The 16,905-nt window shown below is 41.6% G+C and overlaps 1 protein-coding gene and 1 long non-coding RNA gene across 2 annotated transcripts in view; both read right to left on the bottom strand.

The window, feature by feature from the left end:
• Positions 1 to 16,905, bottom strand: part of LOC143417078 (uncharacterized) — a 62,909-nt gene that overhangs the window by 11,908 nt on the left and 34,096 nt on the right. The window lies entirely within an intron of this gene.
• LOC143416513 (uncharacterized) lies at positions 3,455 to 5,393 on the bottom strand. The gene is made up of 2 exons (XM_076881777.1): positions 4,910 to 5,393; positions 3,455 to 4,021 (listed from the first exon to the last, which is right to left on the bottom strand). Exons 1-2 carry the CDS (start codon positions 5,167 to 5,169, stop codon positions 3,751 to 3,753), a joined length of 531 nt encoding a protein of 176 aa, XP_076737892.1. The 5' UTR covers positions 5,170 to 5,393; the 3' UTR covers positions 3,455 to 3,750.

Below are 16,905 nucleotides of genomic sequence, written 5' to 3'. Positions count from 1 at the left end.
GCGTGTTGTGCGCTCTGCTGAGAAGGTGATTGGCTGCAGACTCCCATCTCTGCAGGACCTGTACACCTCCAGGACACTGGGGCGTGCAGCTCGGATCTCAGCTGACCCTTCTCACCCTGGACACAGTCTGTTTGACCTGCTCCCCTCAGGCAGGAGGCTCCGGTCCATTCGCACCAGAACCTCTCGCCATAAGAACAGTTTCTTCCCCTCTGCTGTTGGACACATGAACAATAACCATATGACTGTTCCCACCACTAACACATGACCCTACGCTGTGTTCACTGCATCATTCCATGTTTGGCACTGATCACCACCTGCACTCATGTATATATCTTTCTACGTAGCACTCTTAATTCTTATTCTCATGTATATATCTCATGTATAGCTCATGCACATATCTTTCTACGTAGCACTTTTAATTCTTATCCCTACTTTTATTTTTTCATGTCTATTTAAGTGCTATTTATGACACTATGTTTGCACTGAAGCACCGCAGCAATTTCCTAATGTTATAAACCTGCTCAACATTTGGCAATAAACCCCATTCTGATTCTGATTCTAATTTAAAGGACGGAAACAGGCCAGATGTTTTTTTCACAGAATGAAGTTTGAGATGCAACGAAAAAAATTGCTTTAACTTTTTTTTTCTTCGTGTAATATCTTCCAACCAGAAGTGGATATGGTGGCATGGTAGAGTAAGGTCTTTGTGGTCCATGCCTGAAACCTGAAAAAGTATGGGATGGATTTGGTTTAGGCATTCATGTTCCTCTCAGGGAATGCAGCATCTCCTGAGTTATTAAGGACTATTAATACATAGGGCTGTGCGATATGACCAAAATCTCATATCCCGATATAAGACATCTATCGTCCCGATAGTACGGAGCCCCGCAGGGGACATGGGAGAAAAAAAAATTAAGACTGACTTTTGCGACATCTCGCAAAACAAACTCGGGATCTCGCAAAAGTTTTAGCCGCATTCTTCCTTCGACCTCCCATTAGCTTCGAGCTGACGGGAGGTCGAAGGCCGAAGACCTACTACAGCCGGGAGGAGCACCGCTTTCCTGGCACATCGTGCCTCGACCTCCCGGTCGGCTTCGAGCCGGCGTCCGAAGAATGCGGCTAAAACTTTTGCGAGATCCCGAGTTTGTTTTGCGAGATCTCGCAAAAGTCCGTCTTAATTTTTTTTTCTCCCATGTCCCCTGCGGGGCTCCGTACGTATGTTCTAACGTTTGAGTCTGAAGTTTATTTTTTAGCACCTGCCGGCTCTTTTTTGCTTCTCATCTGTAAATACTTTGTGTCATGGCTCGCTGCGTGGCAGGCAGGATGAGGACCCAATCGCAAAACTCACGGACTCAAGGGATGAACTCAAAAGGCAGCTTTATTGCTGACAAGCTGACAGGAAAATACAAAACTAAAACTGGGAACAATAAACTAATACTCGGAGAGAGACACAGGGAAATCCACGCAGCATGAGGGAGAACGCGACACAGAACTGAGGAAGACGCAGACATAAATACACAGAGGGTTAACGAGGGAAGTGGGAGCACACAGGGAACACAGGTGACACTGATAATCATAACAAGACACGGCAGGAGTGAACGCAACACTAACGGGAGACGGGCAAAGTAAAACAGGAAGTACAGAGGTTCAGACAGGAGGAGAGAGAGCACGGGGAGAACACAGACATAACGGGCTGGGGAAAACATGGAATAAAACACAAAGAGAGACGAGGGCTCATAAATACACAGAGGGGCACACAGGGGGTAAGAGTCACGAAGGGAAAACACTTACGGTGTGTTCACACCGAACGCGATGGACGCGAATAGAGCGTCAGGTTTACATGTAAAGTCAATGGAAAGGCGCGATGACGCGCGATTGCGGGTCCCGCGAAAATTCGGAAGCAGATTTGCGTCGCAAAAACGCCAAAACGCGTGAAACGCGCGTCAGTGTAGCGCGTCTGGCGCGTTTGACTCGCGAATAAAACCACGCGCGTGAGTTTTTGTGTTGCATTTTGTGCATACGCGCGTTTCGCGTCTACCGCTCGAGTTGGAAAAATCTGAACTCCAGCGTCAAATCGCGCCGCGACAACCAATCAGGAGCCTGGTGACGTGGCTGTTACCTAGGTCAAAGGGGCAGATCCAGTCAAAGCCTTTCATACTTCAATGGAGGGGAAGGCTAATCAATGCGGTAGCAAACAACTCGGAGCTGTACAACACCAGCTGCTTTCAGTACCGAGACAGGAATAAAAAGGACCGAGCTTGGAGGAAGATATGTGAAGAGATCGGGCAACCTGGTAAGTTCATTCATTTCTCTTTTGAAAGTTTTCACTGACCCGGGGAAGCCGCACAAAAGCTAGCAAGCCACCGCTATTTTCCCACTGACGTACAAATACCGTTCTGCTTTTATGCATGTTATCATTTAGGAATATATTTTATTGTTTATTAATAAACAGCACACAGTGGTCCCGCTGTTCATCCGTCACTGCTTTGCTTTTTCGCTGATTTTTTATTGCACAGTACAGCATTGCATTCTGCAGCCTGATTGACAAATCTGCTCCGTGCCGTGTCTCCTGCGCTTGCCAAATTTATCACGTTTGGTTTTGATAACCTTCGCGTCCAATAGAAAAAACAGCACAAAAACACCCATAACTATGAGCCTCATTCGGAAATAGACACCTGCACCGTGAGGGAAAAAGGCGCACGAAAGTGGCGGGCAGATGAAGACAAACCGCGGCATAATAATACTTTTACGTTTTGCAATCTACAAAGGTTTGCACTTTGAGAATCAATTGTGAGAACTGTGACCAGGGGCTAGTTATTCTGAGAACCCCTGCAATAAATGAGGGACCACTGTCTACTCTACGATTATTATATCCAACCTGTTAACATTTAATACTGTATTGATAGAACCAACTGATTCTGCAGCAGAGCATCCCCAGTCCCTGAGCTCCTGCTGCTGCACCCACAGATATGTACAGCAAGCACTGATACCTTTTTAGTCGGTGGGATTCCCTTGTGATCACCTTTACTAAATATCTACAACCAATCTGATTATATCCTGTTATTGGTTTTTTTTTTTTTTTCAATGTTGAAATTAAAATCTAGTAGCAGCCTTCTCATTTCTTTGTGTTTTGTGCTGTTTTACAGGCCCACAGAGGAGGACGGCTCCGAGGCAGATGAGGGACGGGTCCCAGGACGGTCCATCGGCGGTGGAGCTGGCCATCCTGGAGTCCCTGAAGAGGCCACACCAGTCTCCAATGGAGCATTTCCTCCTCAGCCTTGTTCCTGCTCTGGAGAGCAGCTGGTCCTTTTTATTCCTGTCTCTCTGTAAATTCTTATATTTTATATATTTATGTTTAATGTTTTTCTGTTTGAGACTTTTAATATTATTTCAAATAAATGTTTATAATGACTAATGTCTCAGTTCTACTACACAGCAAATGTTGGCACACAACTTGACACATGTAGAATTTATTTCATATTATACTAATGACAAAATATACTGATACAGTGGGATGCAGAAGTTTGGGCAACCTTGTTAATAGACATTATTTTCCTGTATAAATCGTTGGTTGTTACAATAAAAAATGTCAGTTAAATATCATACAGGAGACACACACAGTGATATTTGAGAAGTGAAAAGAAGTTTACTGGATTTACAGAAAGTGTGCAATAATTGTTTAAACAAAATCAAGCAGGTGCATAAATTTGGGCACCACAAAAAAGAAATGAAATGAATATTTAGTGTATATCAATGTGTGTGTCTCCTATATGATATATGGGGTGCCTTTGTCTGGATGTGCTTCCCATCCAGAGCTGCACAGCACAGAGGAAAGTTCCAGCGCTCCTGGAATCCCTCTGTGATGGACCGCCAGTCTCCAGGTGAAGGCACAGCCATGAAGTCGTCCACTAGACAGTCCCAGATGGACGTCGCTGCCTGGGGGGTGATCTGGCTCACCGTGGACACACCGACTCTGAAACTGAACGCGATGGTCCTGAAGGAGTCCCCGGTGACAAGGAACCTGGACAAAATTGTTCAAAATCAGTATTATGTGTACTGCAGTTACAAAATATATTATTCAAATTCCAAAATACTTTTGTGATGTCAGATTTAAATCACAAAACATGAATCTTACATAAAACCTTTTGTAATTATAAGGATAATTACAAAATGTATATTAGATAATATCTAAAACAGTTGTGTTTTGTTTTAACTTTAACATATCATAATTTGATTGGTAGCAACTTTCACAACTACAGTGAGCCAATCACTCATAATTCCTAAACATGTCAATCAGGTAGGAATGAAGTAAGACATTAATAGAAATAAAGAGTTGTATGTTGACATGTAGCCCTTTCCTTGCTTAAATCATTAATATTTTTGAAAAATTAATCTGTGATAAGACAGCTTATCAAGATAGAACCATGTAACTAGAGATGAACCAAACTGTTCACAGTTTTATCTAACTCTGTTTTAATAAAGGCTGTGACCCCTGCTATAGAGTCTGATAGCTGCAGGGATTATATACAAATATTCAACTATCCCAGAATCAAACCAGGTCTAAATAAAAAGGAGTGAGTATCACTACAAAGGTTAACTCAGTGGTCCTAATGCTACAGTTTGATATCAGCAAACACCGAGCGCATACATTGATGTGACACCACAGCCATGCTATCATTCAAACACTGATAACAGCATAAATCGAATTAAATCGGGACTTGATGAGACCTTCTGAGTATCACTAGAAATATTATAAAGAGTCGTCTCTGTACCACAGTTTGCTTTCAGTAAACACCGACAGCATTCACTGTTAGCATAGCACATCCATGTTAGCAGTGTATAACTGGATGGATTAGCATATTAGCACAGATATCAATAAAGGACTACCGTATTAAATAGTTTTACTAACCTCAGGCAGACGGACAGGCGCTCTGCAGGTGGGATTGAGCGTCTGTAGTTGGTGTCTAGGCGGGCGATGCTGGGACCGACGAGGGAAAGCAGGTCCTCAAACTGGCCGACGGTGATAGCGCTGGAATCGGCCGTCATCCAGGCGCAGCTCCTGGAGCAAGTGGTGAAACTCACCAAACTGCTCATGCCTCTGGAGGACCTGATGGACCCAGGTACGGCGAGGACGTCTTTTACGCTGCTGCTCTGCTCTCCACAGTACATAGAGAAGGGAGACTCTCTCTTCAAGCGCTAGCTCGATAGCTGCCATCTTGCAAAGATACCGGTCTGGCACAACTCCCTCCCACATTCCTCCCACATTTCCGGTTCACGCGCGTCAAAATATCATATTTTGACGCGCGATGGATTTTTCTTGGACACGCGTTGAGACGCGAATGTACACGCGTCAAATTAGGGGCGTTTGGGGCGTTTTATTCGCGTCCATCGCGTTCGGTGTGAACACACCGTTAGGGAACAACACAACAGGGCAACTCAGGAAACATGGCCTAAATAAGGAACGAAATACAAAAATGCAAGGAACTAAGAATACTGGGCCCACATGGCCCAGGACCATGACAACTTTGCATACTCTTTCACGTGATTCAGTTTATTTTGAAAAGTCTCAACAGGATCTTGAGCTTTATTGTGAAAGGTTTATGTGGAAAATAAATAAGCGGACACGCGAGGGTTTTACCGTCGTTGTTGCTAACAACAACGCATAAAAACAGGCGCTTGTCCGTCTGTAGTGTGGTTATATGAAATATAAGAGAAAGAGAGAACTTTAAGAAATTAATTTAGCCACTACAGTGACCATCAAAACGATGAAAAAATATTGCCGTAAACAGTTTATTTTGCGACACCACGAAACAAACGATAGCGTAAAATGAAACGATAGACGTTTTTATATCGTCATATTGAACAGCCGTATTAATACATGATATTCTACATTTTTTCCAGTATTTGTTTACACACCCTATAAATGTCTCATCAACCTTTGCTTGGAAACATTTAAACGCTACGGCAAATGTTAGCATTGTAACATACTACAATACTGTAAACATACTAATGCTGTTAGTGATATGATTTCTAGGTGTTTCTAAGTGTTGCTAGCATGACTTCTGCATTGTTTATACTTTCACCAACGTGCCAAACACAAGAGTAATATCTGCATTGTGTGTTTGGTAATTAAATCTTTCTTAGTTTTACTGGCATGTTCATTTGTACTCGGAACGTCTGAATTTGACCTAATTAGTAATACCCATGACAATGTTAATTCGAAAAAAACAGACAGGAGAAGATAAAGGAGAGAGATGAATATACTCTTACCCTGAAATTCATGTTAATAGATGCCCTCAGTGTGCACTGTTATGTCTCATGTACGCCGTTTCACATACCCACGGCTGAAGAGCACAGAGAATGTTTTTAATAACAAAAAAATATTCCTGTCGGCAGTGTTTAAAGCCGTGATCTCTATAGATGTTGCACTTTAAAGAAAAAAGAAATCTGTGTTTCTTTGGATCCCTAAATGAAGAGCTCGATTTACTCTTTTTGACATAATTATACATTTCATCGCGTGTAGCATATAGTTTACATATTGCGCGAAGATACTGAAAAGAGCATCGCATGGCGATGCTTTAGCCACGAAGGCGTGTAAAAAGAGTCATTACTAAGTTTAAAGGAAAGTGATGACATTCGCCTGTCAGCAGGTGAGTGTGAGCTCCATGAAAGCCATATGACCTTTTCACACAAAGCCTGCTCTCCACTTAGAAAGGAGTGAAAAGGGTGAAGAAATTGCAAGAGGAAGAAAAATATTTCATTTAAGATTATGAACTCCGTATCAATGGTGGCTGCATAGCGACACCTGATTCTTAATAACATGATTTCTTCAAAGGTATTCAGCAAATCGCAGTGCATTTACATTTCAAAAGGAGAAAAATTGCTTTCATTTCACTCTCCCTGTACCCCCCCACACACACACTCTCCTCCTCTAAAGGTGACTTTTATTTCTGAAAGTGTGTTTTTAAGAGTTTATCTTAAAGTAGGTTTGTCACGAGTGATGTCACATCAGCATATGTTTGGGACTATCTCTGGAAAAGTCCTTGGGAATCATCGCAAAACAGTGACACAAATTGGTGGCTTTTACATAAATGAGCATTGGTTCAAACAGTTTTGGGGGAGAGATTTAAAGAGAGGCACGAGTACACATTTTCCTCTGCCGGGGTTGCACAGTTTTAAGTGTTACTTTGTGCAGCACGACACGATCTAAATGTACTAAAGTCTGCTTGATCTGGCAAAGCCATATTCCACAGTCATGCTGTATGTGAACTTTACCTTTACTTAGGTAGTCCCTATATATGTCTATGACATAACTGAAAGCATGGTTTAGCTTCTGTAGTGATTACAAGTCGCTTTTGCATAGGCTCTGCACTTGAATTCACAGCACTGTTTCAGACAAGTAGCATCACGGGTTCTGAATATGATTGCTTGAGGTTGAACGAGGTGTTTTTAAAAAAAGGAATACATTTAAAAGAGTAATTAATCATCTTAATCTCATGGATGCAATGCTCCACTTTGGTATTTGCCTGAAACGCTGTGAGCTGTTCATCAAAGCCAGCCATGTAGGTAATAATTTCCTCAGTGCTTTAACACCCTTCCTGAATTTGCATTTAGATCGCAAGATGATCCCAAGCAAGCTCTTCATAATGTCCATTCATCCCTTATAAAGCTGCAGCCATGCGGTACGCCATGCTGGGTGGATACATACTGTAGTTTGATACAGCAGTAAGTACATAAATGCCAATTGATTTGTTCCGTCTATTGCTTGTTTCTTCCAGGGCCGAATGAAAGGTCTGTTGTACCTTTATGACGTGCATCGTAGCCGGTGAGTAAGCCTTTGCGGGTAAATGTCACCAAAACAATATCTTGTGTTTTTATATATCTAACGCAAGACCGAGCAAACACGGAGAGCTGACAGGCGGGCTGTGTGCAGACAGGTGAGAGATCGTGACACGCTCGCCATAAAGAGAAGCGCGCAGCTGCTTAGAGCAAGCAGTCAACAGGGAAATCACCGCTTTTAATTTCATCTTCGCCAGTTAAACACATGCGCCTCACTTCCTCTTTTCTCCTTGTACTCAAAGAGAGGCACGCTGGGGGATCGTGCACTGTTTTGTGGGTCGTTACAGAAGGTCACAGTCATGGACCCGTGCCAGCTTATGAATTGTGCCAGGATGTTATGGGGAGAACAGCCTGAAGTGTTGCTGGTTGACAGCACGCGTTGGATTTCTGAAATCTGATGGTTTCTTTAGTTGTGTATGTGTACTGTGTGGCTTAATACAAAATTAGACAGCCAGCAAAGCAAGCTAACTCATATACTGTTACTTGATAGGGACTAGCATTTGCATTAGCTGTGTATAGAGTCAGGGGTCTGTTATTTCTTTAATAAATTTATAGTTTAGTCAATGCCTGCAGTACAGTAGGATTAGTATCTCCTACTGCAGGCATTTACATTTGGCAAATGGGCTCTGTTCTGTGCATAGCAGCAAGACCCCCTATATAGAGCAGACCATGCATCACTGACAACAGATATCAAACTGACACAGCATAAAAGAGGCGCGGAGGTTGAGGCAGGTTGTAGATGAGCAGTAAGCTGGCTAAAGCAGCTTAAATAATGCGCCTTATAATAGATCTGTCAATTGGATGTGCAGAAGGATATCAGTGGAGTCATCAGCTGATGGCACTGCAGCTGATTTTCATGGATTCGATGTAAAAACTCTATTCAGCGTGGCGCTAAAATGTCATACAATTTGTCCGACTCCACAAGAAACAACCGCTACACAAAAATATCACTGAAATATTATTTTAGCGTAAATTCTTGTTTTATTGAAACTGAACTCTTTCAGTCTTCCAATTCAGTGCTGTTTCTTGAATGAAAGTAGTACTGTTTTATCACTCTGTTCTTTTTCATTATGGTAAAACCTTTTGCATCCAAATACGTTTCTGCCTTTCTTTCAACTTGGCCCCAAAATGTGTTATATCGTCAAAGAAAGTATAGTCAAGAAAATGAGCTGCCGAGTTAGTTAGAAATATACTGCTATTGTACAATATATATTATATAATCAGCTCAAGTTATTCATGTCCAGTTATTTACAAATCAATACCTATTATCCGTCACCTACTCCTACATAATGTTTGCAGTAAAAATATAATACTATTCCCTTTAAAGTAAATATTGTGCAGAAAGTGAGGGGTTTGCTCTCTCTGAGTGCTTTTTGTTCTATTCTGTGATCTCTCTCTTTTCTGACAGTCTAATTTACCTGAAAATGTTGACTTTAACATTTATTCCTCAGCTTTAGAACTTTAACAACAGGAAAAAAGTGTCCCTGTCGTGTAGTGGTTTAACAAATGAAAGATCCTGAGTTTGATCCCGGGAGGAGACATGTTGTAAATCCCTTTGACAGTTGCAGCAGGAAGGGCATCTGGTGGAAAAATCTGCCAACTCAAACATGCAGAGTTACCTGCTGTGGTGACCCCTTGTGAATAAAGGAGCAGCTGAAAGTAGTTTTACTGTAACAACAGTCAAGAAAAAATAGAAAATGTCTATAATAATACAGGAAACTATAACAAGTCAGTGTTATTTGTGAATACAGTAAAATACTGTAAATGTTGATGAAAAAATATGAACCCACATGCAGGTCGTGGATTGTTCACGAGTCAGTGTTGAACATATTGTGAGTGTAGCAGGTTAAAACAACCTGCTGCACAAACTCAGGTCTCGCTCTGTTTGAATCCACCCAAAACCCGTCTGCTCAAAATCAGGCTCACTAATCAAGCCAACACACACTCAGCACAGACTGAAGAAAGTGCAAACTACTGTAACAATTCGAAGAGGCAATTTTTGTGCTTGCAAGCTCAAAGACTGTAACACCCACTTAACTAATAACTTATTACTGGATTTTCCGGACAATAAGGTGCACCTAAATCCTTTAATATTCTCAAAAATCGACAGTGCACCTTATAATCCGGTGTATGAATTCTGGCTGTGTTTACTGACCTCGAAGTGATTTTATGTGGTACACGGCACTCAAAAATCTATCAAAAAAGTTTTTAGTATGACTTTGGTAACCTACGAAGCCGCACTGCTTGATGGATTGTCGGAGCATTTTGGCTACAGCTTTAAATGAGCTAGAAGTTAGCATGAAGTTAGCTTGCTAGTTTCTACCTAAACATGATATAGCATGTTCTGACTGAGAGATTTCTGAAAAAATTAAAACGTACAGCTCTGCTATCACTTCCAACATAAATGAAGACAGAAAACTAAACAGCAGTGATGTTTGTAGGGTTACTGTCATGGTCCTGGGTCGTTGACCCAGCGTTTTGTGTTTTGTGACTATTTCCCTCTGTTCTAGTTATTCTGTGTCCTCCCCCCTTGTGTCCGGTTCGGGTTCTAGATTTCCTGTTTTACTTTGTAGGTCTGTGTCTCGTTATGCCCATTAAGTTCCAGCTGTGTCCCCTCCTGTGTGCCATTTCCTCATTACCTGGTGTGTGTATTTATAGTTGGTGTCTGCCTGTGCTCCTCGTCGGCTCGTCTGCACTCATCCGTGTATTTCTGCGTATCTCTGCATTCATCTGCGTTCCATGGTGTCCTGTCTCTGCGTCCCTCTGCCCCGCACGCCCTTTGTACGGTCTCAGGTTTGCTATTTAGTTTCTCCCAGTTTAGGTTTCCGTTTGTAAAGTACTCATACCTCGTTGCCTGTTTTTGTCACCGCCACCTTTGTAAATAAAACATCACTCGTATCATCAGTTTGCTGCATCTTGGGTCCTCCTTTTCCTCCACACCACACGGCTCCCTCCGCCAGCCGTGACAGTTACTGAAGTTGGGCTAGCTGGTATATAATGATGTGCTGCGTGATAACTAGCGTTACAGCTATGTTAGCATAACAAAAACACAGTGAAGCTGGAGGATGAATGCTAACTTTTTTCAACTCGATAAAAGTTAACGTGAGGGTTCCCGATGGTTAGGGACAAATGCAACTGCATGGCAGGATGCTGTAAACGGACCAAACTTCAGTCAGGAAATAATCCATCCATAATATGAGGTTAGTCAGTAATATACTGCAACAACATGGGAATAGAGCAGTTGCGAGAGAATTGAACATTAATAAATCGATGGTATGGAAGTGGAGGAAGCAAGAAGAATGAGTTGAGTAAAGTTTGACCTTTCTGACGGTTTTGTTTCGCTTAATGCGCCTTATGGTCCAAAAATACGGTAGTTAATAAGTTCTGGTTTTGGCCTGGCTAAGAACAGTGAACGTTCAACTAGCACTCGATCACCAGATCACATTCAGGCAACCAAAGCCAAAGAACTGACAGTATGATACCGTAAAGGCACTGTTATAGTTTTACAATAATAACAGAATAATCCTGTAAATGCTTAACTTCTTAAACTTCTTACAGTATAATGGAATTCAATTCAATTAATTCAGTTTTATTTATAAGGCAATAAATCACAACAACAGCCGCCTTAAGAAGCTTAATCTTATAAGGTAGAGACGCTACAATAATACAGACAAACCCCAACAATTACACGACCTCCTGTGAACAAGCACGTTGGTGACAGTGGGAAGGAAAAACTCCCTTTCGACAGGAAGAAACCTCCAACAGAATCAGTCAAGAATTAAAGCCATGTAGATCCTTAACAATGACTAATATTTGCTTGGTTTTCCAGCCGCACCTGCAGCTTTTATTTGACTTTTATTTGATCATCTTTTATAACTCTACTGTACCTTAAACATACTGAAAGAATACCATACTGATACACAGTGTGACTTTTCATTTGAACTGTTCCTCAATACCACTCATGAAAGTTTCACTATAGTTCAGCGTTTGGATTTGATAGTGTTGTGATAAGATGTGAACACTAATGCTGTGCTGAATCTGAATCACTGCGGTCCTCGGTGTGATTTAGTCACTTCATTTGCATAGGTTAATTTCAAACAGCACCTCAAATTAGGCTTGAAAGGGTAATTACTTAATCTTACCTCTACTCTCCTTTTCCCCTTCTGCCTCACCGCTGTATCTTTTTTCCACCCGGGTTATGTAAAGGAGTCCTCCAACATCTCCTTTCCCCAGCACCTGTTTTCACGCACGGACCAATCCCGGCTCTACTCCTCTCTCCCTCATAATATTGGTTGGACTTTCCTTTAATTCACTCCCACTCATGCACTCTCAAGCACATTGCCTACACAAACCAGATCATTTTCTCAGCATACCTGAAGCCATCCGCTGCAATTTGACAGCACAAGGGCAACTCCATTTCCATTCAGTCGCGAATGCAGCGAATACGCACATCTGAGGAGAACAAGCACGTTAACTTAGTTGCGGTCAGTGACAGTAATTGTCATTCTTTGAGCAGCAGTCGTGCAGCATTCATCTACGTTTTTCTTTAGAAGAAACTCCGCACGTGTGGGATGAAAGGCAGATCCGTCCTCAAATCTCAGACTACAAGGAACGAGCAAGACACAAAACAGTAATGTAGATATAAAGAATTCATTGACGTGCTCGCTGTACTTACTACACCACACTTGTATATGCTTAAACTCGTATTGATGCCAAAAAAATACACAAAAACAACTGAACAAATATTTTAAGGTCGACAAAAGTTCACTTTTTTTTTATTTGGCATGAAATAGATGAACTTTGAGTATGCTCCAGTAACCCTTTTTGCAGTGCTGAGATGACCTTTAACCCCTTCCACACGGCCACAATCACTACAGGACTTTAATTATACAACAGTTTTGATAAAAGAGCCCAGAATGCAAAGCATTCAATAAATGCCCCAAGGCCACAAGATCCCAAATTCTTAAGTAATCAGACTGTATAGAGCGCAGTACCTCCATTTCTTTTGATGAAACGTGTGCATTATTACTTAAAGTTAAAACCTTTGTTCTTTGTTTGATTTGACACGAGATCGTTGTTGTTGGGTTTTTTTTCCCTCCCTCCTCAGAAGTTAGCAAAGCTTCAATATTCCCAAAGTACCTCCCACACTGCCTGTTCCCTGCTATACTGGTGTTAAGATTCAAAAAGATGATGTTTTATCATTCAGACTGAAGATCCAACCTATTTACAGTAACAGCAGGTAGCCACATCAAGGCCTTCAGTCTGACTGCCTTCATCTTCAGTCCTGAAGTCAACTCCCGTATCAGTGAAAGGAAAGAAGGTGAAAATATTTTACGTTGTTGGAAGAACTAATACTTATTGTATTTTAACAAAGAAGGTGTACTGTATTATTCTGGGAGAGTGGAGACCAGAAGCTAGGTGTCTACTGCCACTCGTCTAAGCGATGGACATTTAACGTGTCCCCACTGGAAGGGCGACAGATTTAAGCAGGAAACTCTTAGTGTAGTCTCCGATTCAGCAGCTGTTTTATTTGTCTGAAAATCTTCACAACTACTAAAGTACATAGTTAAGTCCTTGCAACTGTGTGTTTTGTTTGTGGTAGCCTTCAAAGATAAAGTATAAAGCAGAGATGTCCAAGTCATTTGTCCCACATACAGCCCAAATGACCAGAAGTGGGCCAGAATGGTAAAACCCTTTCATAAGAAAGCACAGTTTTAAAAATGAGATGTCTGAAAACTGAATTTAATTTATATTTCTTTCACAGTACTGTGCAAAAGTCTTGATTCTGCTCTAACTGCTTTATATTTGCTTCCAAGGAGCCAGACTGTCTTGTCATTTTTAATAAGAATGATTTGGAAAATAGTTCTCTGGGCTCTCTGAAGAACTTTCAGCCATTGTCCAAATTTTTTCAGTGGACAATGGCTGCTTTTTCACTGATTTTCAGTTGAATCCTTGTACCTGACCTTTTTCAGGGGAATGTTTTTTTTTAGTCTTTTAAGCCACTTTAATAGGTCACACTGACCTATGACTCATTCAAGCATAAAACAGCACTTAACTCGGTGGATAAACCAGTGTTGTGTCTACGCATGACGGACAATTTAGCAAAGAATCAATTTTAAATTGTATCTTTTGGCACTTTGTTACTAGCAGCCTTTCACAAAAATACATAAAGAAAAAAATGAAGAAACTGAACAAGTAGAGGACAAAAGAAGAAGTGGCAGGCCTAAAAATATCTACAGGAGATGAACAGTATCTGAAAATCGTGTCTTTAAGAAATAGGAGGTAGAGACAGGGATGTATCTGGACCTTTAGTAGACACAGCCACTGTTCACTGACGCCACATCAGAAATGGTCTCAAATGGTCTTCTTTCATAAAGAAGGAAAACAAGGAGAAAAGACTGAGGTGTGCCAAATGACACAACTGAAAATCAGTAGCAACACGTCTGATGGAGTGGTGAATTCAAACTTTATGTCGGCAGCCTTAACCCAATTTCATTCGGGGTCGACCGTCAGGATCAATAAAGTTTTATTGAATTGATTTGAATTGAGACACCTGAACAAAATTGAGTGTCTACAGCCAAGGTACACTGTGGAGGCTCCGTTATGGTTTGGGGCTGTGTTTAAGCCAGTTTTGGTGGAGAGCTTTGTCAAAATTGATTGAGTAATGAACGCAGCAAAGTACCATTTTGATCTGTCATGGAAAACCATCTGAAAATGATCCGATCGGCAACAGCCTCAATTTTCATGAAGATGATCCCAAACACACTGCCAATGCTGTAAAAGCAAACCTGGATAGAAAAACACCCAGTGGAACATTATCAGTCATGGATTGATAATAACTCACTAAATCTATTGCCCATTTCCTTGCAAAATATAAATGCCGATGGGGTAGTTTTAGACTTTTGCACAGTACTGTACAGTACAGGCATCACATGTAAACTATTAATATTCATAAGCAAACACAAGACAGCCAGATGATTGGTTGCTGGTTGGGTTTTGACTAACTTTTAATTCATCTCAGAAATGGGAATCAGCCTTCCCAAAGAGGCTCAGATCAGTCAAAAGTCCACTTTTTTGTCAAATCCACAAGTCAACAGACCACTTCTTCAGAGTACTCTTTTAAGCTTATAGAAACTGGAGGAAAGACAGAAAATGTGGGATAGAGGGAAAACAACTGTGCCTCCCACTCACAAGTAAATAACAATTGTCTGTTTTAACCCAGGGACATAAGTCAGCAGTTTAGCGGGCAAACATCGTGATGAGCCACCTGCAGCTCTCCCTGCTAATACTATCATTACAGGGTTGATATACACTTTATCACTTACCACCCCCACAGACACCATCTGTCCCAGCACACATAAACACACATACGATTATCCAAAGACAAGCAGCCCCTGCATTGCTTTGGTCAGAAATTAAATCTTAATCACATTGCTTAAAGGAGAAACAAAAAGAGACAAAGAAAAGTGTCTTCATTTTTATCCTGGCTACCACCCTGTGCTCGACTCTCAATGATTTGTTTGCTTCTCTTTGTCCTTCAGGAAGCTAATCTTCTGCACCCACACTCTGTGGAGATAGCCAGACCCTCCGAAAGGTTTGTGTGTCGACGTGACGCTTCCTTCGCCACATACGTATGCGCTCCATTCACCTTGCAATCAGAGCTTTTGCTTGTCCAGACCCCGAGCGCAGGTGGTCCATACAAAGCTCTTCATCAGGACACGAGATGAAACCCCTGAAAACGCCCGTGCTGTAGCCAGAATGGATTTGTGTGCTCACAGAGCAGCAACACTCATTTCAATTTGGGGCATGATAACACAGTCGTTTAAAGTACAGAGAGAAGCTTCAGTGTCATGTGATGTTGGCATTTTGAGCTGTTATGCTGGTATGTGGTGCATTTGAAATACGACACAGCATAATATGGGGAATTGTAGGCCATCTTTGTCTGCTGAGAGATGAAGCATCCCCACATGCTGCCGTCTCTTTCTCAGCCCTTTTATGTGCACACATCTGACAATGGGCCTCGGGCACAAACCGCAAACTAATTTACTCTTAAGTGATAAATACATGAGATCTAAGAGGGCTTGCCAATATGTGACGAAACAATGTGTTGCTGAGAGTTTCGGCGATGTTGTTTCTTTTGGGTTTTTTATATGAATATCATCATTTTTTTAAATCTCGTGGATCATTTTTATTTATGATGCTTGCACAAGCACGAGGTTTTGTTTATGAGGGTAAAATACGTTCAAATTTCCCATATTTATCTCCTTACTCCACAACTGCTCCTTAGTCTATAACTGCTGAACTACATGCATGGCGTATACGTAGTAAATGCCCAGTCCTCAACTCTTGATGAATGATCCTACAATTCCCATTTAGATATAGTCTTTTTTCTTCTCCCTCCTACCCTTCGGACCAGTACAACAGCAATCAATAATTCCCCGCTGAGTTGTGCATTTATGAGTTCTTTGATCCACTTTGGAGATTATGGATTTCGTGTCAAACAATGTTCTGCGCATTATTCCTCTCCTCAGTGACCTGTGATAAAGGTAGACTGCAGTTTGGAAATCCAAGTGGGAAAACCGAGAAGTTGGAAATGCCACGGATGAGAAATGGCTCAATGAAAGTAAGTAAAACGCCTCAGAACAAACAGTGAAACTCGGTGGGAAAAGGTGATCAATACGCAGTGATTAAGAGTGCTAATTCAAATGCAAATATTCGCATCACATGTCACGGCTCAGTGCGTGTGCTCAGAAACTGTGGAGAAAAAAACCCCGAGTGTGTGTGAGAGAGGACGGAAAAATATGGCATTGGAAAAACAAGCGGTCTGACCACCAGGGTAATTAGTCAAACAGACCGTTCTCCTCATCAAAGAGGGCCAGCGGCCATGACTCTGCTGCCACATTATCAGCCTCGCCTTTGTCCTCAGAGGTAAACAAGCAAACTAAGGCCAGACAACATCAAAACTAAACTCCAGAAATCGCTGCCTATAACGAATGGAGAGCCGGGGGGCAGCTTTTCTCTATCAGGTATGCTAACAGGGTAATTTAGAAGCAAACAACAAAGTAG

The sequence above is a fragment of the Maylandia zebra genome, linkage group LG3 (assembly GCF_041146795.1).
Source record: "Maylandia zebra isolate NMK-2024a linkage group LG3, Mzebra_GT3a, whole genome shotgun sequence".
Classification (NCBI taxonomy): domain Eukaryota; kingdom Metazoa; phylum Chordata; class Actinopteri; order Cichliformes; family Cichlidae; genus Maylandia; species Maylandia zebra.
This window is presented reverse-complemented; position numbering and strand designations above follow the sequence as displayed.

Coding starts and splice junctions, on each gene's coding strand:
- LOC143416513 (XM_076881777.1), bottom strand. CDS start 5,169: ATGTACTGTGGAGAGCAGAGCAGCAGCGTAAAAGACGTCCTCGCCGTA. Junction 4,022..4,909: donor CGCCTGTCCGTCTGCCTGAG/GTTAGTAAAACT, acceptor AATTTTGTCCAG/GTTCCTTGTCACCGGGGACT.